Below are 23,429 nucleotides of genomic sequence, written 5' to 3' on the forward strand. Positions count from 1 at the left end.
CTAAATTGCTCCTTAAATGACGGAAAGTATGATTCTGAAACGATTCAAAAACTAAAATGACCACTTTGGGACTTTTGAAACTTAAATGACCATTTTGAGAAAAACAAAAAACTTAAAGGACTTTTAGATGCATTTGACCTAAAGTAAATAAGTTAGAATAAAGTAAATAAATAAATTAGAATAACGTAAATAAAATAATTTGAATATAGTAAATAAATTAAAAAAAGTGACTTCACTCTGCTTGACTTAAGTCACGCTGAATTAAGTCACGCTGAATGATTTAACTTGCGCAAACTTTTGCACTTAAGTTAGTTAACAAATGCAAAGGTAGTTTAGGTATTTCAGTTGAGCGCGAGCAAAAAATGCAGGGGTGAAGAGGAGAACTCATTAAAAATCGATGTCTCTTTCTACATCTTCTTTCTTTGTTCTCTATTTGTGGCCTTATTTCTCTTTTTTACTTTTATGCTTTGTTTTTTTTTTTCCTTTCACAAGACAAAACCTTTATCCTTTTTCCTTGGACAAAACAGTAAACATGATCATAAAAAACTCAAATGTTGACTGTCCATCATGTAGCACATTTCACATCGCCGAAAGTCTTTCGACCCCCAGCTGTGACATGCTACAGAATGTTCCTTAAAAAATGTAAAAGCCATGCATTATAAGAAATTGCTGCCAAATCCCAACCAAAACTACACATTGTGGTTTTTGACAAAGCCTGCTTCATGAAGTCTATAATTCTTTATTATCAAAGGAATTCATAGATTTGATTTGACATTAGTACTTCTTTTTTTGCTTAATATGGCACTATATAATTGAATTCTTCTTTTTCAAATGAACTAACAATTGAATATTTAGTAAATAGTCAATTTCTCCTTGAAATTGTAGGTTTCGTCAATTACCTCCTTGAAATTAACAAAACTTCAATTACTCCCTTGAACAGAAAAATTTGACGGAGGGGGTAAATTGATCAACGTTATGCAATTCCAGGGGGGTAATTGAAGTTTTGTTAATTTCAGGGAGGTAATTGACGAAACCTACAATTTCAAGGGGGAAATTGACTATTTACTCATCGAATATTTATAGAGGTCAAATTGAGACATTTTGGAAAGAGAAATGATATTTGTACAACCATTTTATTACAATTTTTTGACAACTTTCTCTCTCATACTCACATTATATTCTTATTCTCTTTTTTTTTTTTCTCTCTCTCTCTCTATTGTTTTGGACCAATGAGAATGGAGCAAATTAAAGTTATCATCAAAGTTGTACCAAATGGTTGTACATATATCATTACTCTTTTAGAAAACAAGGAAGGAGTTTGAACCCATATCTCATGCTCATCACCTCTTATGAGTAGGCAAACGTCACCAATTCACCATCATATTTGTGATCAGAAATCATGTTGATCCACGTAATTTTGTAGAAATTATAAAGTGTAGTTTCTTTAAAATTACAGTAGATCATCGTAACTTTGATTTACTCATTTTGATATTAAGTATTGCTTAAATTATGTCTTTACTTTTGGTACCGGTGGGAGCCTTCTAATTTTCTATTTAATTTTATTGTTATTGTTTTATCTTAATATAAAATACACATATTCTCTGAAAAACACAAATAAAAATGGTTCTAAATATTAAAGATTTAAATTTAGAGGTAACTTTGTATAGGTTTTTTTTTTTTTGGAAAATTTAAAGTTTTTGAGAGTTTTTTTTTCAAAGAATAATTTCTGTTTTCGCTTTTGTAATGAATTTCATTAGTTAAAAACAGTTATTACAAACTACATGACATAAAAAACCACTAAAATAAAGAAACAAGACATAAGCTCAAACAAAACAAGAATAGGTCATGGCCTCACAATCCTTGTTTAGGTAAAATAAAGCAGGATATGTAGGTCAACTTCAATTTGGGGTCTTTTTGGTTTGAGGGCTTATTTTAAGTGACAACTCTTTAGCATCAAGGTAGAAGACCTCTCGATATACAAATAAGAATGCTGCTCTTCACGCAGTACATTTTGCTCGCGCCCTGCAGCCATGCCAAAAATGTCTTTGCGCATCTTATAACTTCAGCGTGACTTAAGTCACGCACCACTGGCCTATGCGCGAGTTAACTCACGCACGTTGGTCGGTGGTCAGAACTAAAGAACAAACGATTTTTGGACGGTGGTCAGGTTTTCAACCTTCAATCCACACGTTTTCTACAAACTTTACACATTTTTTGACCACATTTATGGTGGTTATAACCTACACCACCATTCCCACCTATAAATACCCCTCCATACTTCCCTATTTCCTCACACCATCTCACTTTCTCCCCCTCCTCACTCTCTCCCTATGTTTCTCTTCTTTCTTTCTTTTTTCAATATTCTCTTTGGGGGCAAAAGTGATCAAACTTCTTCGGGGTAAAATAGTGAGTAGTCGACTTGGGGAAGTGATCGACCCTTGGGATAAGTTTAAATCTGCTTTTTTTTACTCCATAAACTTTTTACCGTGGGTAAAAAGATTCTTGTTGGGGTATAAAAAAACCAGATTTAAATTTAGCCCAAGGTTTGGTGATGTATTTTCCCCAAGAAGGCTGCTCACTATTTTACCACATGAGATTGATCACTTTTTACCCCAAAGAGGGAGAAAATAAATAGAATAAATTAGTGAAGCGGGGTAAATTATTGTATTGTATGAATTCTATTAATAAAATGAGATATTGTTATATGCATCAATTTTGTTCATTCCTTTTTATATTTGCTTTTATTTATATTTTCTTTTATTTTCTAATTTTGTATTTAATGAATAAATATTAATTTAGTTCATTTAATTTTATTTATATTTGTATTTATTTAATTGAATAATATTGAATCAATAGTAATTTAATAAATATTAATGTATAAATAATTACAATAAAGTAAATAAAATAATTTAGAATAAAGTAAATAAAATAATGTAGAATAAATTAAATAAAATAAATTAGAATAAAGTAAATAAAATAAATTAGAATAAAGTTAATAAATGAATTTGAATTAAAAATTGCGATTAAATAAATTCAAATAAAAATTGTGATAGCGCGAATAAATATTGCGACAGCGTGAATTCAAATAAAAATTCGAATAAAAGTTAATAAATAACTTATATAGCTGATTCTCAGTAATACATGTTCTTATCATTACATTACATTACATTCCGGAATTTACCTTCTAATTGCAACAATTATCTTACCACTGAATGAGGCAAATTCAAACTTGCTAAGCAGCAGGACTCCAACATACGATCAACATCTTGAATGATGGTATTCAAGTGTCAAAAGAATGAGGTGCATTCCTTGACACATGAATACCATCATTCAAGAGGCTTATCGAATGTTGGAGTCATGCCGATTAACGAGTTTGAATTGCCTCATCCAGAGTAAGACAATTGTTGTAGTTGGAATGTGCATTCCAACTACAACAATTGTTGTCTTACCTTTGAATGAGGTAAATTCAAACTGGCCAAACAACATGACTCAAGCATTTCGCCCCGCGTTTATGTTTTTTCTTTGAAAGGAATAAATTTTTGTTAGGCTTGCTTTAGATGATGGTATTCAAGTGCCAACGAAATGAGGTTCATTCCTTAACACTTAATACCTTCATTTAAACCAGCATAACAAGAATTTAATCTTTTCAAAGGAAAAACATGAACGATGGGCAAAATCCTTGAGTCATGGCCGTTTGGCAAGTTTGAATTACCCGATTTCAGAGGTAAGACGATTGTTGTAGTTGGAATGCACCTTACCCTAACTAATGACGATCTTCTGGCGGAATCAAGTTGTTGATCTCAGCAACGTTACCCGCATATCGATCCACTGGAACATGTTGTGCTCCCAAAACATGCTTGTCACGTTTCGTCATTCTTTAACTCCACTCAAGTGAATGATACTCTCCCCTCGTCGAGTGTTGAACGTTTATACCGAACGTATTCCACCCTCCTTGCGTCTCTGGGGTTGACTCCTTGGTTGAATTCATTTAGTTGATCCTTGAGACCATCAAGGCACCGAACCTTCAACCTCTGAGGTTCTCCGCCGTTGAATTTTGCATGAACGTCGATCCACCTGGCCATTGCTTCAAATCTACACAATAAGAAATTTAACACAATCAATGAAAAAACTCATTCCAACATTTTATCAAACACTTGGAGTGCAAATTATACATAAACCCTAAAAATGATAACTACAACATAAACATGCAAACATCTAAATAATTAAGCAATATTACTCATTTGCATGTAACATTGTATCATATCTTGCAAAAAAAAAAAATTAAAATTTAAATAAACCCTAAATCTAAAAAAAATCTCTAAAACTCAAAACTACAACATAAACATGCAAACATCTAAACATTTAAGCAACACAAGTCATTTACATTGTATGATTTCTTGCCAAAAATACCAAAATTTAAACAAACTCTAAATCTAAAATATTTCTAATTTAAGAGAAAAAATCTAACATATAAACATAAAAGGTTAATGGTCTTTGATTATGAAAACTTACTTGTTATTGGAGTGTTGTTTGATTTGAACTTGAAGGAATTTTTGAGATTTTTTTGAGATTTTAGATGAGAAATGAGGAAATGAGGTGCTCTGCCTTGTTTAAGACAACATGTAGCATGACTTAACTAACGTTGCGCTAGTTAACTCACGAAGCGTTAGTTAAGTTGCGCAGTGATTAACACTTGCGCAAGTTAACTAGCACAAGGATATTTTTGGCATGGCTGTAGGGCGCGAGCAAAATGTGCAGGGTGTGGAGCAGAATTCTACAAATAATACACCAAAATACTCGAGATTTAAATTTTGAACATCTTGAAATAAAAAAAGAGATCGTATGTAAATCAAACCTATGGAAAAAATGTAAATGTATATATTATAATAAATAGTTTATATTATTTGATTTGAATACTTATTTGGTAAATTTTAAAATTTAAGAACTAAGCAACGTAGCCATGCAACTATGATTTTTTTTTTCATTCATTAAAGATGTCAAATAAGAGGCATTCATTTTAACTAAGGGGTCGTGCCAAACCTATAATCCTCTCCTATGAACTTAGTCAAATGACGAATCCTATGAGTGAGCAATCCAGCAATGACTATTAATTCCGTCAAAAAAGAAGAAGCAATGACTAGTTGACTGTTGAATACTCCGCAAATTCATGATCACCAAACTATGGGGCTCCCAACTTTATTACTAGCACTATTATTCCCCATCCACGAAACATTTGCTCATTTGATGGATAAGCTATTAGTATTATAGTAGAGACACCACCCTTTTCCTATTATTATAGCATATTGTCATCAATACAAACTTACTACTTTTGAGTTTTTAAGCATGTGCTTAAGATACAAGTTAGCACAACCTTTTAAATAATAGTAGTAATAGTTTATATAAATTACAATGTAACTCTAGATCCCTTCTCATCACACTATAAATAGTTAAGAGAGCCATACCATGATGCATATTTCCATTTGTATATGTCCTAGAGTCTGGTACACTCATTAATCACCTCTCAAATTTAATTAAACTTTTTCAATTGTCCTTTTTTCTCTCTTTGAAAATGAAGATTTCATATGTAACATTGTGCATTATGCTTACTGTACTGCTTGCAAAGACAGAGTTATCAATGGAAATAACATGCAACGCATTACAACTAAGTGCATGTGCAAATGCCATCATTTCATCCAACCCTCCTTCTGCAATTTGTTGCAGTAAACTGAAGGAACAAAAGCCTTGCCTTTGCCAATATTTGAAAGATCCTAACCTTAAGAAATTTGTTAACTCTCCCAATGCCATCAAGGTTTCTGATGCATGTGGCTCTCCATTCCCGATTTGCTAGACACATAAGTATCAACCTTGTCACTTTTTTCTGTGTTGTACTCTATTTTGCTTCTTATCAATAGGGAAAGTTCCTCTGGTTATGTCTCAGTTTGGTGTGGTGTGTTACAACACTGTGTGTCCCTTGTTCTGTTTGTTATTGTTGTAGGATTTGATCTTATAACATCTATGTTTAATGAATGTAGTTTGTTGTTGTTATGACTACTATGAAGTTTATTGGTGTTATTGTTCAAATTATCTCTAGTAACTTCTCACTACATTATAATTAATCCCTTTCAATAAGAATAACTAGTTACGGCTTTGGCATATGACAAACGAATCCGTTTAACCAAAGATTTTTAGCCAACGAGTTGAAGGTTTGAACTTGCCAGCACTGTTTGGCCTGTCTCCGTTTGTTTGTAAGACCATAGTTTAAAAAATATTGACTACACTATCTAGTTTTTACATTCTTTTTGTGAATAAACTAAATAGTTTAATCAATTTAACTCTTAAATTTTGACAGAGCAACCCAACACTCTAACGTAGAAAGGAGCGGACTAGGTTTTCAACCCTACAACTATAGTTGGCCTGCCTTGTTTTGTTTGAAATGAGTTAAAAAGGGGCAAACCCAAACACCACGTTTTTGGAATCCTTAATCATAACATATTCTTAACTACTGAAATACTGATGGATAATTTTGATTTCTCAATCCACCCCTTTAAAATAGAGATTTTTTTTATAGGAAGCACAATTTCGATAGAATATTTTAGTTGAAAACACACTATTAAAAGTAGGCTACCGGAGTTCCGGTAGTTTATCTTTGAAAGCTTTAAGCATGGCTGATTGAGAAGTATACATGCTGAGGTTAAATTTATAAAGTTCAATTTAACCCCCTTCTTTCCTCAAGAGAAAGTGGTCATGATTCAACTAAAGTTCGACTGTCTTCGTGAGTTTAGCTCAGTTGATAGGGAAAATGTGCAAGGTTTAAGGTTCAAACCCGAGCCACCACAAAAAAAAAAAAAAAAAAAAAAAACTAGAGTTCGACTAAAAGTAAAAATTATAAGTAAGGATCAAATGACCTTCCTTTCGTTTACACACGCAACCACATTGCTTTATTCAGTCACATGAAAATGATTTAAGAAGCAAAATAATGACATGGTAATGATAACAATACAATTTCAAACATAACAATTACTCCAAAGTTAAAAACGATTATCTTTGGGTGAATTGACTACTCCAAAGTTATTCTAAGTCTCTCCACACATTCTGATAATCTCACAATCATCGTTATCAACAGAAAAATTTAAGTTCAACAAAATAATATGTGAAAAGAACCAAAATATTATAATGTAAATTTAAATATGATCACATGATGAGCAGCAAAGTTTTTAAAAATAATCATATACTACTATAATAAAATGGGCCCAAGTGCCTAGAAATTTCGATTTCAGCAATGGATAAATCAGAAAATAAAGATATTTGATGGGGGCAAGTAACACAACATTCAAATTTCAAGATATTGGAAAGAAAACTAAATTGCAAATATATACAGATACAGCCACACAACAAGATAATGTACGAGAGCGATTCCAAAAAAGATTTGGGGGAAGGAAGTAGACATAGCTTTACTAAATTGATACATTTGCACAAGAGACTTGTAAAGTGATCATTCTTTCTGGAAAGTGGAAAACTCGACTAAAAGGCTTTCATAATAATTTTACTCAAGTTACCAAGATTTTTTTATCACAGTAACTCAAGCATTATAGATGCACTAAAGCAAATGGTTGGATGAGTCCATTTGTTTCAATAGCAACACTTTCAAACTGGAAACTAGACTATATTGAACCCCCACCATACCACTACCATCTATTTATCTATATTGTTTCAAGCATTCACCAATTACGGCATAAATATTAAATATACTCTACCAACAAGGTTTTGAACACATTGTTCCTTCCTTCATCCCCCAAAACACCTTCATTTGGTAAAAAGCATCACCAAGATTGTATAAATTAATAGCCCAGCATGTTGAAAGCAGTAAACCTTCAGGGCTTATCAGATTCAGGACCGTGATTGTGTGTGGCCAATCCAATACCTTCATTTTGGTGCTTCTCCCAGAAACCAGTGTCAGCCTTGGCGTGTGCCCAATAGTACAAAATAGAAGCCAACATAGAGAACAAGGTCAAGGCAGCCCCAGCAGCAAACACACCTTTGCGAAGTGTAGCGCAAGACAAGTCGTGTGTCACAAAATTCCCTCGGTACTTTGTGTGGTAGGCATTCCTAGCAGAGCCTGCTAACAAGCACGCCTCTGCTGCCAAAAAACCGGTCCTGATTTTACAGCAACAATAATAAAAATCATCATTATTTCAATTCAGGTCAATGTAGTCAAACTCGAGATTCTATGCAAGATTGGGAGGGGGTTGAAAGATCATAAGTCGAGGATCATAACACAAAAGGAAAAAAACTATCATACGTGCATAAAATAACCACTAAATCACTAGTAAACTAAGTAATAATACAAAAGAAGGCAAAAATTCCCTCATCCTCAAAAACATATAGAAGTCTAAAGCAAAAAATAAATGAGATGGGCCTCGTGGCCCAATCTCTCTTTTCCCATTCACCGAAAAAACCCTAGTTCTACTAATTAGTGAAAGATCCTGAAGGGTCAACTCTCATAATGTTACAAAAAGAGGAAGTAATGGTCATGTGAAAGAAAATAGGGGAAGGCAGAGAAGAAGGTCAGCAGATCGCAAGGGGCGGCGCACATGTGAGAATTGCGTCAGAATGGGTGGCGGCACAAATACGAACGCCATCACAGAGAGGAGGAGAGACCGTGAAAACCCGTTGCAAAAGCGATCTTGCAATTCCACCTCAAACTCCCGAGTTCGACCACATTGTGCACGTGCACCTCCAGCGATCCTGGCTTTATTGATGTATGGAAGCATGGCCGTGGATCCTATGAGCCAGCTCACGATCTTGACTACACTGCTTCAGGTTGAAGTCATGTCCAACACATATACAACACTTACGCTCTATCACTTTCATGGTCTCAAATTATTAATGGTGTCTACGTGGATTACGTCCAACCGAGATCAGGCAATCGGCAATCCCTTGCTTTTATGTAGTTTGGACATTGGTGGCAGTTAAGATCGAGATCAGACTGACATGATTTCAATGCAGATTTTAATTTATTTTTTTTAAAGACTAAAATGCTGAGCTTGAAAAAATATGGACCGTCTGATCTCGATATAACATCCAATGACATGTCGACAGGGTGAATGAGGGTCAACTGCCAACTGCGGACAAGTAATCCGAATTCATGTACAAACAATTCAATTTTTATCAAATTATAACAGATGTCTACGTGAATATGATGAACTCAAACCAAATATTTATCAAATTAACCAAATTCCACACAATTAATTTTTTAGTACAAAGTCAACAATCAATTCAGGAAGTGATATTATACAGCTCAAGTTCATTTATTTACTAAAACCAATTTATCTTCTTGTATTTACAAAAAAAAAAAGAAGGGTTTTTTAAGGGGAAAATAAAAAGCTGTGAAGATTGGAATATTACCATGAGAGAATGAAGAAGATGACAGCGCAAGTGGTAGAACAACCAGAGATGAGACCTTTACCACAGCAAAGACATCTAGTGACGGCGTTAAGAACAGTTTGACTAAGAAGCAGGAGAGAGAAAGCAGCAACACCGTAGACGGTGGAAGCGTCGGTGGTGTAAACACAGAAAGTTCGTTCATCGTACTCATCAGGAACCACTTTGGCCTGAAAAGAGATTAATCAGATTTAAGAAACAAAAAAGCAAGATTAGTGTTGAGATTAAAGATTACCTCACTACGACGTCGTTCAGCGCCAATAGCGAAAACGAAAGCTAAGAGATGAAGAGAAATGATAAGGACTATAATTGTTACAGACACACCCATGATTTCGGTGTTCAATTTGATTCAACAAAAACCCTTTAATCTGTCTTGTTTGTTTTGTCTTTCTTTTCACACTCACTCACTCACTCACATATCTTCAATGTCTGGTGTAGTGTAGTGTAGTGTGTCCTTTTTTCATGTAAATAAATATATCGCCCCAACTCTTTTTCTTTTTCTCTCTTTTTTGTTTCTATTCTCACTTCTCTATATCGACTTTTTCCCTTTTTATCCGTTTATTTTTTATTTTGTTTGTACACATAATTCTTTCTTTAAAAAAGAAAACTAATCATTGTATATCAATCTTATTTTTTCTTTTCAAATATGGGCTTTATTACTTCTCTAATCCATTTCATACTCATTTTTGGGAAGTTATACCCCACATCCCTACATTTATACATCGACCCTAATATTTGACACAAACTATCAAGTTTATCCTTTTTCACCCATTCACCCCACATTTTTCTGGAACATAACTTATGCGTTCACAAACCCTCTCTGGCTTAAAAAAACGCTTCCAACAGTCACTACCAATCAGTAAGTATTCTTTGCAAAAACATTTCATGTTCTTTCTCTTAACCTTTTCTTGTGTTTGTTCTTTTAATTATTTGCCGAATCGTTGATTGAGGTTTGAGATTTTCTGCGTTTTTAAGGTTTACAGGAATCATTTTCTGGAAATGTTAATTTGGTGAAATGGCGTTGTCAGGAAATCGTTCACCAAAATCGTATTCATGTAGGCGTTCACCGGAATCATGTTCACCGCCATTGATATCTCTGAAAACTTATGCAAAGTCTTCCGGTTGATTCTTCTCGAAATGGTTTTGTGCATATTTCCAGTTCATAATCGTCATGCCTTTGATGTAGATGCTGAGTTGATTGATTATCCGGTGAGTCTTGGGTCGTTGGAGCTTCAACAAAAATTAATCTATGGTGCATTATGCGTGTTTGAACAACAAATAATATGATATAGACTATGAACTCAACAAGAAAAAGAGTGTTTTGTGCTTTGAACAACAAATTATTTCTCTCTCTTGTCCTTAAAAAAATGCTAGTTTCAGTTTTAAAAAAAGAATAAAATCAGACAACACCGGAACACTATTTTACGGAAAGCATAACATGAGTATTCCAAAAATATTTTGGAAGTACACATGAGTTTTCTAAAAATTTTACGGAAACAGTTTATATATTAAAGTCAAAAATCCAAAATGCATACATGAAGAATATCATATGGGGGTAAACTCATATTGAATTGGGATTGGAAAATTTCAAAGTGAGAGTGAAAAATTAATATGTGTAAAAGATTAAATAGCAAAAAGGGTGAAATTGAAATTTTTGTAAATATATAGGGATAAAAGTACATATGTCGAGGTATAGGGTATAATTTCCTAATTTTGGTTTGTTAAACCAACAACTATGTATATTACACTTACACTTAAAGTTTTAGATTTATACAAAGATTTATAGAAAATGCACTTCCTTCAAAACATAAATTAGGAAATGCACTATCATTGTTAAATAGTTTTATGGGACATCAAATGAGCATATTGTAATCATACAAATATATTAAAAGTGGTTTTTTTTGTTTGAAGGAAAATCATACAAATATATTGAAAGTGGTCGTATGGCATGAGAGATTGATGATAATGTTTTCTTACTCTAAAATTTATAACAGCAAATTGGTGTATAAAGTTTTAATGGTTGGCTATTTCGGCTCATTCTTTTCCTGAGTTTTTATCCTCAATCCCCGTTTTAGGTTCAATTTTGCTTATTTTATTATTTTTTTAGTTAGATAGTCTAGTGGCTAAAATTCACCCTTATAAGCTGAATAAGTGGGGTGTCCGAAGTTCGAACTCCGGCCCCTACATATAATAATGCATTGTCCTAACAACTGAGCTATGCTTACGGGACTCAATTTTGCTTATTTACCTTGACACTAATGGATAATTGGTATTTTATATTACTAGTAGTTAGTATACATGTCATCATTTTTTTTACATTATTAGCACTTTTATTGGATAATTGGTATTTTATAAAATATTTTATTGTCAAAAAATATTATATTTATCAGAATATTATTTACTATTTAGAAATTGGAAACCCTAATTCCTAAACCTGTTCTCCTTTCGTAGATTTTCTCCTTCTCCTTCCTTCTAATTACATCATCTTCACCAACTTCTTTTGTCTTCTTTGTTTTCATCTTTACTGATGTAACCGCAAAACCATTTTTTATGTAATTTCCCCGAAAGTCTTTCATGTTTCAATTACAACATCCTTTGCTTGAGCACTTCGCTTTCTCTGCATCGGCCTAGCCTTATTTCTCGATCCTCTATTTGTTTTTTAATGTATGGTGTTTGACTACTTTATCATGTATCTTCCTATGATTCTTCATTTTTTAAATTTGAGTTGATTTTATGATTCTTCATCCATGAAGGTGGTAGCAATAGGTTTTTTTTTATCACAATAACCTAAGCATTTGATGCACTAATGCAAATGGTTTGATGGGTCCATTTTTTTTTCAAGAGCACCACTTTCAAACGGGAAATTATATAATATATTAAACCCTTGCCATACTATTACCGCATCTATAATGTTTCAAGCACTCATATTACGACGCAAATATTGCATGTACTCTACTAACAAGATTTTTTAACACATTGCTCCTTCCTTGACACCCCACAAAAAAAACTAATCCAACAAAAATGAATAATAACAACCAAAAGTGTGTAAATTAAAATCGCAGATTATACAAAGAAGTAAATCTTCACGGCCTTTCAGATTCACGAATGTGATTACGTTTGTCCATTTCAATATCTTCATTTTGGTATCTCATTCAAAAACCAGTTGTGTCGGTCTTGCAGTGTGCCTAATAGTACAAAGTCGAAGTCAACATTGAAAACAAGGTCAAGACAGCCCCGACAGCAAACACGTATTTGCGAAGTGCGCTACAAGACAAATCAAACGTCGAAATCGAATGATACCCTTGGTATTTTTTTTTGGTATGCACTTGTAGCAGAACCTGCTAACAAGAACGCCTCCGCGGCCAGAAAACCAATCCTAATTTCACAACAACGACAAAAATCATCAATACTTTCACCTATTTATGTTTATTAAGTTGTGACACTTCACATTGAATGTGTCTCACAAATATATATATAGACACGCACACAAAACAAAAACATCAAAATTGTTGGTCTTGAATATAAGCTAAATTCAATTACCAATACTTGCTCATGTCTTTCTCGTGACTCATATATACAAGCAAAAATAACATCAAAATTGTTGGTCTTAACTATAAGCAAAATCCAATTGCTTATATTTATGGACAATTTTTTTTTATTATTATACAGATGCCTCTTAACCACCTCATGCAATCGAAATTCAAGTTCAACCACTTCAATATCAGATTTTTTTTTTTTTTTGAACGGCAATATATATCAGATTATTATTGATTCATAGATTTCTGTCCAACCCAACACTAGAGTGTTCCCATCCAAAATCATCTAAATTAAAAACGCAAAACAATCCAAAACAAACAAAAACCGCACAAAATAAAAATTTATTGCATATGTTTTCTAACGAAACTGGATCGGATTTTGGACTCCTCTTTCAAAATGAAACCAAATCGAGCTGTATATAGATACAATTTTCTTTTATTTCTATAATATATTGCGCTAATTTATTATCTGTTTATTTTTCATTTTTTTAATAATACTTATTATACCCCTAAAAAAAATACTTATAATAGTTAAATTTAATCTTTTTTCAGTTACGTTTTTTTACCAAATCTATTTTTTATATATAAAGTTGTTGATGCAAATAGCATCAACTATATATTAGAAGGAAATATCCAAAAAAGAAAGGGGGACATAAAGCCAAAACCTTTCAGCCATTTACTATTTCACATGCTTCAACCAAAATCGTTTATTTTTGTCCCTAATTTTTTTTTATATGTTATGCTATGCATCAAACGTATGATTTTACCATGTCTTTATAATATTAATTTTAATAGATTTTAACCACTTGGATTAGTCCGGGGTGGTGGTGCGTTAAGCCTCGGAGTGTGTTGATTCTTCCTGATGTCAATTTGGATAAGTTAGGTTCGATTATTTCCGTGTTAATTTGGGTGGGATGGTTTAGCTTCTTAAAAAAAACTAAGATATTTTTTTTTATAAACTGTAATTTGGATATATTAAAAACCAATACAAACAAACCCAAAAAGTTGTATAAGATCGGATCATATATTTTTTAAAAGTTATGCAAACCAAACCGTAAGTATTTAATTTGTTAGATAGGATGACTTTTTTACTTTATAATGCATCCAAATTGTCCCTCAAAAAAAAAAAAAAAACGCATCCAAATTGCATGGCAAACACCCTTATCCAACACTACATGAAATCAAACCAAAACCCGAGTTCACTTCAATTAAATATTTAATCCTTTACGTCAAAGTGGACAATCAACTCACCGAGTTATATATAAATCAAATTGATTTTGTTTATCAAAACCATATTTATTTTTTATTTTCACCTTCTTTAGCTATGAGCAATCAACTTCGTTCAAAAAATGAAAAACTATGAGCAATCTACTATTTACTAAATGTGATAATCAGAATGTTACCATGAGAGAATGTACGAGATGATGGCACACGTGTTTGCGCGACCGGAGATGAGACCTTTACCGCAGCAGAAACATCTAGTGATGAGGTTAAGGAAAACTTGATTTATAAGAAGGCAGAAGAAGGCACCAAAGCCGTAGATGGTGGAATCATCAGTGTCGTAAACACAGATAGTTTCGTCGACATTGGGAATCTCTAAGGCCTGAAAAGCGTAAAGGGATGAAAGATATTAAAGAAACAAAAGAAAACAAGAGTAGTGGACTCGTGGTATGAATAAATGAGACAGGGGTTACCCAGATACGATTTTCTTCGCCACGAAAAGCACAAAAGAAAGCAAGGAGATGCACAAAAATGTTGGCAAGTGAAAATGATATAGAAAAAGCCATGATTTATCAGACTTGTTGCAGACTAGGTATTTTTTTGGGTACAATTTTGCAGACATAAAGATGTTTACCATTTTATTCCTTTTCTTCAATGCTTGAATTACGCTAACTTCCCAAAATCATTTACGAAGATTTCAAATTTCTTGGTAGGATCATACCAAAGGAAACAGGAATGTCATAATATGCACTGATTTTTTTTTATTTTTACGAAGTGCTATTTAGAATTTTTTGTTTTTTTTTAGTTAACAAGAGAAAAGATTGTAATCCAGAGTTCAGTTACGACATGACTAAACTACGATCAAGAATTATTCTTCTAAAAATATACCTCGGATTCGATCTCCTAAACAATACGTCTTTAATGAAGTTTTTTTTTTTTTTACAAAATCATTAGTGAAACTTATTAAGCACTTGAACGTAATTACTTAGTTAAGTGTTATTTAGTTTTTGATTCATATACTATTTTATTATTTTAATTTATTCGATACTACTTTTTGAATGATATAACAATCTCTCAACACAAGCCAACAATGTTTTAATGACAAATGTTAGAGTGTATTCGAGTAATGTTTTAATATAATGTAATTTTTTTGAATTCCAACTACCAATAATCTCTTGCGGCAATGCTTACTTTAGAATCAACAACAACTATGTGCACGTGGTTGTAGATCAAATGAGGACATTAATCATTTGTTCTTGCACTACAATTTTTTTTAATCTATTTGGACTTTGGTTTCTCATTAGCTAGGGTATGTGACGATGAATCCAACTCTCATCACAAACCATTTACATCAAAACATCATCGATCAACTATGTATATGGTGCCATTTTATTTGGGAAAGAAGACTTTTTTCCCTCCATGGGAAAGTAAGTTTTAACCTTTAGATTAAATGGATAACATACTCTTATCATGCTCCCTCAATACTAGATTTTTCTCCCTTTCTCTTCAACCAGACAATCATCCAATTTCTCACTTTCTCTCTCTACCTCCTCCCACCTCCTCTCTCTCTCTCTCTGAATAGAACCATCATAACCATGTTTAACATCTAAATCTCGTTCACTTTCTCTATATTTTGTGATGATTTGATTAATTTGATCAAAAATTGATATGGTTTTGGATTTTTTTTTTTATTTCTTATTTTTGGTGAAGATGAAAATAATAATGGAAAAGATGAACAATCATATACTCTGGATTTTCTGGAATTAACTTTCATGGCTAGTTTATTTGTTTGTGAAGATAACATTCGCTCTGGATAGTTCAATTTGGTGAAGATGAACAATAATGGAAAAGTGTTTTTTATGTTTTGTAGTTGTGGGTATGTTTTAGTTTGATAAAAAGAAGTCTTCTTTGGTATAAGTGGGTTGATTTTCTCTCTAATTAGTTATTGATAGAGATATTAGAAAACCAAAAGGTTATGAATTTTGTGAGTATAAGGATGAAGAATTAAACAAAAGATGAATCTTTTAATATTGATCGAGAAAACACATAAGTCTATTGGTACTGAATAAGTGTTGAATTAAAGAAAAGATAGAGTTGTGAGATATCACATTATGTGTTACGGTCCTGCAAAGGTGGGGGAGAAGAGTGGTGGTGGAAGATGTGGTGGAAAATATTTAGTGTTGAGAGACCATGGTAAAATTGTGTTCCCTATTTAATCTAATGGCCAAAAACTAATTTTCCCATGATGGGAAAAAACTAGCCTTTCCCAAATTAAATGGCACTATCTTTTATGGTTATCTTACGTGTGGGTGATATGGAATGAAAGAAATGGACGATTTTTCAAGCATAAGGAGCACTTATCATTAATTGCTCGACAAAATTAAGTTGCAGACATTTTGGTGGTTGAAAGAGAAATATGTTACTCTCTCTTTCGATTACCATTCATGTGGTTTAACACATTTTTGTGTTTGGGATCTATAACTTTAATTTGTTTTTCCTTTTTGCTAGTTCCATTGCTTAGACTTTGTAACACCTTGAATTAGCCTTCTCTTCCTGACACACCTTCTGCTAGGAAGTTTTTGGCCCTTTATGATATAATTTCATTTTACCTTCTTAAAAAAAAAAATATAATAATGTAACTTTTTAAGAAATTTAAATTTTAGGTAAATTTTATTGTTTGGATGATAATTTGAAGAAAGTCTTTAAAAAAGACTAAAACTACATACTGAAAACTTTTATAGCAACTAAAACATGTCAACTTTTTTACGAGAACTAAAAACGAAATTGACTATATTTATTAAGAACAAAAATTTATTTAACCCTTTATTTTATTGTCAAAAGAATATTATATTTACTATTTAGAAATTGGGAAACCTCCTAGACATTTTCTCCTTCCTTCGAATTACATCATCTTTACCAACATCCTTTATACAGAAGTCTTCCATGTTTCAATTGTAACATCCTTTCCTTGAGCATTTCGTTTTCTCTGCGCCGGCCTAATTATTTCCAAATCCTTTGTTTGTTTCTTTAATATCTAGTGTTCCATTGACTACTTCATCATGTATTTTCGTATGTATCTTTCACTTTTTAGATTTGTCTTGATTTTAACCATGAAGGTGGTAGCAATAGGATAACCCTAACTTCACCTAAAACAAGAAAATACCATGGGAATGCGTACTACTTCTCCTCTTCCCTCTTAATTTTCATCTTGTAATGTGTCTATGCTATATCTTGTGGAGGCTCTTACTTCGTTTTCATCTTTGAAAATCGAAGGTAGGAGCTGAAGAATAGTTGGAGCTTTGGAAAAAAGATATTTTACTTTTACTACTACGATCTAAAATGTTTCAAGCACTCCTATGACGACGCAACTCTCGCATGTACTCTACTAACAAGATTTTTTTTAACACAGTGCTCCTTCCTTGACTCCAAAAAGAAAAACTAATCCAACAAAAAGGAATAAAAACAACCAAAAGTGTGTAAATTAAAATCCCAGCTTATTCAAAGTAGTAAATCTTCATTGCCTTTCAGGAACATGATTACGTGTGTCCATTTCAATATCTTCATTTTGGTGTCTCATCCAAAAATCAGCGATGTCAGCTTTGCAATATGCCCAATAGTACAAAATTGAAGTCAACATTGAAAACAAGGTCAAGACAGCCCCGACCGCAAACACGCCTTTGCGAAGTGCGCTGCAAGACAAACCAAGCGTCGAATAATACCCTTGATATTTTGTCTTGTATGCACTCGTAGTAGATCCTACTAACAAGCATGCCTCTGCTGCCAAAAACCCAATCCTGATTCCATAACAATGGTAACAATCATCATTATTTTCATCCATTTATGTTTATTAATTTGTGACACTTCACATTGAAGATGTGTCAGACAATATATATATGTGTGTGTGCGCGCGCGTGCGCAACAGATTCATCAAAATTATTGATCTTAAATATAAGCAAATTACATTTATCAATAGTTTCTCCTGTTCCGTACACAAGCAACAAAAAGATAAAAATTGTTGGTCTTAACTATAAGCAAAATCCTCTTGCTTATATTTAAGGGCAATTTTTTTTTTTATTATAACGGATGCCTATTACCGACCTCATGTATTCAAAACTCAAGTTCAACCACTTCAATATTTATCAAATTATTATTGATTCATAGTTTTCTATCATGTTGACATCTAAACCGATCTAAAATAAAAGGGTTAACAGTGCTTTTCACCCTGTAATATATGTCATTTCCGGTTTTTGTCTCTATAAAATTTTCGATTTGATTTGCAATCTCGTAAAAATTTTATTTTCCGGAAAACACCCCTAAGAGACCATTTTCAGAAGAAAAAAAAAATTCAAGAAATCTTTTGGTTTTTGAATGGCCTATTAAGGATGTTTTCGGGAAAATAAAAATTTTAAGAGGGTGCAAATCAAGCCAAAATTTTTTTAGGAACGAAAACCAAAAATAACATGTATTATAGGGGTGAAAAACACTATTAACCCAAAATAAAATCGCCAATCAATCCAAAAACAAACAAAATCAATACAAAACCAAATTTTATTGAATTTGCTTTTGAAACAACCATTCGAATTGAATCAGATTTTAGATTCATTTTTCAAAAATCTAACCAAAACGAATGCCATACATAAATATTAATACTATTTTTTTTATTTGTATAACATATTGCGCTAATATATTATTTGTTGGTTTCTTATTTTTTAACGATACTCTTTTTAGCCAAACAATAGTTATTATAGTTAAATTTAATCTATTTATTTTTTCATTAAAATCGTTTATTTTGATTTCTGCTTGTTAATTATATGTTATAACATACATCAAATTCAAACATATGATTTCACGGTGTCTTTTTAATATTATTTGTAATAAAACTTTTTACTAAATTGTAATTTGGAAATAAAAAACCAATACAAACAACTCCATAAATCAATCATATACTTTTTAGGAGTCATGCAAACCAAACCTAATCACAAATATTTAATTTTTTTGGATCTGACGATTTGTTACTTTATACCGATCCAAATTGTATCCACCCAACACTACATGAAATCAAACCAAAAGCTGAATTCACCTCAATCTTGTAATTCAAACATATGATTTAATCCTTAACTTCAAAATGGACAATCTTGTATATAGATCAAAAACAAATTTTTCATTTTCACCTTCTTTAAATATGAGCAATCAACTTCGTCCAAAAAAAAGAAAAACTATGAGCGATCTACTATTTAATAAAAGTGATAATTGGAATGTTACCATGAGAGAATGTAACAGATGATGGCGCAACTGGTTGAGCGTCCAGGGACGAGACCTTTCCCGCAACAGAAACATCTAGTGATGAGGTTAAGGAAAACTTGATTTACAAGAAGGAAGGAGAAGGCAACAAATCCGTAGAAGGTGGAAGCATCGGTGGTGTATACGCAGATAGTTCCGTCGTCGTTGGGAAGCTCTTCAGCCTGAAAAGGTAAAGGGATTAAAGAGATTTGAGAAACAAAACAAAAAAAAAAGTAGTGGTGTGAATTAATGAGAGATAATGGTTACCCAGTAACGATTTACTTCGGCGCGAAAAGCATAGAAAAAAGCAAAGAGATGCGCAAAGATGACGATGATTAAAACTGATATAGAAAAAGCCATGATTTATCTGTGTAAAGAAGACTCATTGCAGACTAGGTATATATATAAAGAGGTTACAATTTTATTCTTTTATTTCAAGGCTTGAATTACGCTTACTTACCAAAATCATTTACCAAGATTTCGCATTTCTTCGCAGGATGATACCAAAGGAAACGGGATTCTCATAATATGCACTGTTTTTATTTAATTTTCTTTTTGAGTAGTGATATTTTGACAACCATTTTGGTACAATCTTTGAGACAACTTTATTGTTCTCTTTTCTCATTGGTCAAAAATAATAGAGAGGGAGAAAAAAGTAAAGAGAAAATAAAAACATAATGTGAGTAAGAGAGAGAAGGTTGTACAAAAATTGTACCAATGGTTGTACAAATATCATTTCTCTTTATTTTTTTACGAAGTGCTACTTTTTTTTGGTAACAAACAGGAAGAACAAAAAGGAAAGAAAAAAAAAAAAGTTGAGAGTGCTCTTTCTCTTAAAAATCGTGTTGCCCTAACACAATCTCACAAAACTGACTTAATTGACATAACGAAGGTCTCTTCTTGCTTAAACATGGTCATGGATTCGAACCTACAATTGAGCATGCAACATCGTTACAACTCTAAGGGAGAGTTTGTCGTCTATTTAGGTCACACAATGCCCGACAAATTAGTCTTCGTAGTAGTGCACACAAAGGATACCGATTTACACCAAAAAAACAAGAAAAGACAAGGAAAAGACCCAAACTAGGGTCGAACAAACTCAACCCCCACGACATTTGCTAAGAGGACAAATGTCATAGGGGCTTCATACAAAATAAGAAAGATACTATTACTTATAGCACCCTTTTTAGCTAGGCATTCAGTTGCTATTTTTTTTTTCAGTTTTTTTTTTTTTTTTTTTTTTTTTTTTTATGTTAACAAGAGATACGATTCACATAAAAAAAATTAAAATTAAAATAGGCAATGCCAAGCCCTTGGCCCATTGAGTGGAATTGGGGATTTGCATTTTAGACACTAGCACAATATAATGTTTTTCTCTATTTTTGTTTTTTGACAAGAATGTTTTTCTCTATTATTAGTAATAAAAATTTAGAACGTAAAAAAAAAAGTCATAAAAATTCAGAAAAATTATATTTTATCTCGTTGATGGTTTTGAAAGATTTAGTAATCATAACTATCAGTGATAAAAAAATAAAAATAAAATTCAAAAAATAACTCATTTAACTATTAATTTAAGAATTTGATGTGCCTCCCGCACTCAAATGTTTAGATGTACTACAGAATTTGCCTAATGGATGTACATCAAAATTTAAACTAGTCTTGCAAGGCACAATATTAAATGTATAGTTTTTGGACATGTTAAAATAAAAACCATTAAAAAGGTAAAAAAAAATAATACTGTTATCTTGTGGCCATGTACGAGTAACCCTAATGATCAGTGAGTTTGAGCATTGATATAAAAACGATAGTGATTGGCCTGATTTTTTTTTTAAACTTGTAAGCTTTTTTTTAGATTACTTATGCCATTATGTTAGACAAACCCTTCTTAAAAACTTAAGCCACTGTGTTAGTGAATGTCTACTAGTTATTTCTTTTCAATTGTACTCTCTTATTAATATTGTAAGCTACTTCCAAAGCATTATATTCCACTTTAAATAAATTTATGATAGTGAAAAACAAACAAATAGTTAATAAGGTTAATTTTATAAAATTGTTATGTTTTTGACAACTTTACTATATTTTTTTAATATGGGTGTAAAAATCTTAAACGACATTCGTTTATTTTGAAACAAATGGAATGAATGAAGGAGAACAAATATTTCAATTGGAGCACGAATATTTGTACTTTGTAGTATTCCTACCGTAGTCCTCTATTCACTGCATTTGGAAAAATAAGTTACCCTATTTTTGCTGGGATTTTCTAATAAATTAATGAGTAAAATATAAGATAAATAGATACACTTTGAGTATGTTCTATTTAGGTGATGCTCCATTTAGTCCACCGCCTCCGTTGAAACCACTTGCATCATGTCGCAATCAATTTCTTCTTCCTGAGTTTCCGTCACACTTCTGTCATCGCAACCGCAATTTTGATAATAATAGCGACGACGATGATACAAAGGGTTTGAACGGCGGTGATATAAGGTGTCGTCGGAGAGGGGGATGGGAATTTTTTTTCTGCCCTAGTTTATGCCAAAAAAATACAAAAATGCCCTACTTTTTCGAAAAATTGCACAAATGCCCTACTTTTTCAGAGTCCCAGGTACCACTCCACTTGGAATTGCGGGGTACCCTAAAAAGTGATAAAATTTTATTGTACCCCTCTACTTGGAGTTGCGGGGTACTTTACTATTTTTATTTTTTATTTTTTTCCTACCCCGCAAGTGTGTCTTGCGTTTTATACATTGGTTTTTTTAAAAAAAAAAAATTAAATACCCCTCTACTTGGAGTAGAGTGCTATAATAAAGACAAAAAAATATCAACATGTAATAATAACTTAATAATAAAAAACTAATTAAAATATTATATAACAAATAAAATACCATAAAATCTACAATTATTTGCGGGAATGACCAGGCATCCTACAAACGAAATAAAGACTAGATTTCTACTGATGTCTAATATTAATGCGGCGTTTGTAGGATGCCTGGTCATTCCCGCAAATAATTGTAGATTTTATGGTATTTTATTTGTTATATAATATTTTAATTAGTTTTTTATTATTAAGTTATTATTACATGTTGATTTTTTTTTTCTTTATTATACCACTCTACTCCAAGTAGAGGGGTATTTAAAAAAAAACCAATGTATAAAACGCAAGTCACACTTGCGGGGTAGGAAAAAAAATTTTAAAAAAAAAATAGTAAAGTACCCCGCAACTCCAAGTAGAGGGGTACAATAAGGACAAAAATTTTGTCACTTTTTAGGGTACCCCGTAACTCCAAGTGGAGTGGTACCTAGGACTCTGAAAAAGTAGGGCATTTGTGCAGTTTTTCGAAAAAGTATGGCATTTTTGTATTTTTTTGGCATAAACTAGGGCAGAAAAAAAAAATCTGGGGGATGGAGGCGGTGGTGCATAGGGAAAAGGAAGGTTCCTGCGATGAGGATACAAAGGGTTTCAACGTTGTTTTTTGCTTAATTAAACAATTGTTTAATTTTTTTAATTTAAAATCTCAGTCGTTGGATGTTTGTTTGCCACATGTCTTTAATCCAAACCCCTAAATGGACTAAATGGAGCATCACCTAAATGGAGTATGCACAAGCCCGAGAAGATGCGGCATGAGGCTTGTACTAGTCCAGACCGAAAGTGGATCTCTCCATTTTCTCTCTTTCTTATGTTTTCTCAATTTTTACATGCATCTTTGCTCCATTTAGGCTTCCTCAATTTACCCCATTTCAAACCATAGATGTCTGACACTGGCAAAAATATGTTCAACGGTTGTGATTAAAAGATCAAGAATAATAGAGACTTATTTTAAAGGCTTAATAAATCATTCAGTCTCTTAACTTATTTTCAGTTTTCATTTTGGTCCCCTAACTATTAAACGTTTTAAATTGGTGTTTTATCTTCTTTCCATCATTCAATTTGGTCATATTTTATTCATTTTAACC

At 32.4% G+C, this 23,429-nt stretch overlaps 2 protein-coding genes across 2 annotated transcripts; both read right to left on the minus strand.

Moving 5' to 3' along the window:
• Positions 1–7,345: 7,345 nt before the first annotated feature.
• Positions 7,346–9,886, minus strand: LOC25485483 (uncharacterized). The gene is made up of 3 exons (XM_013614704.3): positions 9,677–9,886; positions 9,406–9,611; positions 7,346–8,154 (listed from the first exon to the last, which is right to left on the minus strand). Exons 1-3 carry the CDS (start codon positions 9,767–9,769, stop codon positions 7,872–7,874), a joined length of 582 nt encoding a protein of 193 aa, XP_013470158.1. The 5' UTR covers positions 9,770–9,886; the 3' UTR covers positions 7,346–7,871.
• A 7,826-nt stretch (positions 9,887–17,712) lies between these two features.
• Positions 17,713–19,838, minus strand: LOC25485485 (uncharacterized). The gene is made up of 3 exons (XM_013614706.3): positions 19,746–19,838; positions 19,461–19,660; positions 17,713–17,992 (listed from the first exon to the last, which is right to left on the minus strand). The coding sequence occupies exons 1-3, from the start codon at positions 19,836–19,838 to the stop codon at positions 17,713–17,715; spliced, it is 573 nt and encodes a 190-aa protein (XP_013470160.1).
• Positions 19,839–23,429: the final 3,591 nt, after the last annotated feature.

The sequence above is a fragment of the Medicago truncatula genome, chromosome 1 (genome assembly GCF_003473485.1).
Source record: "Medicago truncatula cultivar Jemalong A17 chromosome 1, MtrunA17r5.0-ANR, whole genome shotgun sequence".
In the NCBI taxonomy this organism is placed as follows: domain Eukaryota; kingdom Viridiplantae; phylum Streptophyta; class Magnoliopsida; order Fabales; family Fabaceae; genus Medicago; species Medicago truncatula.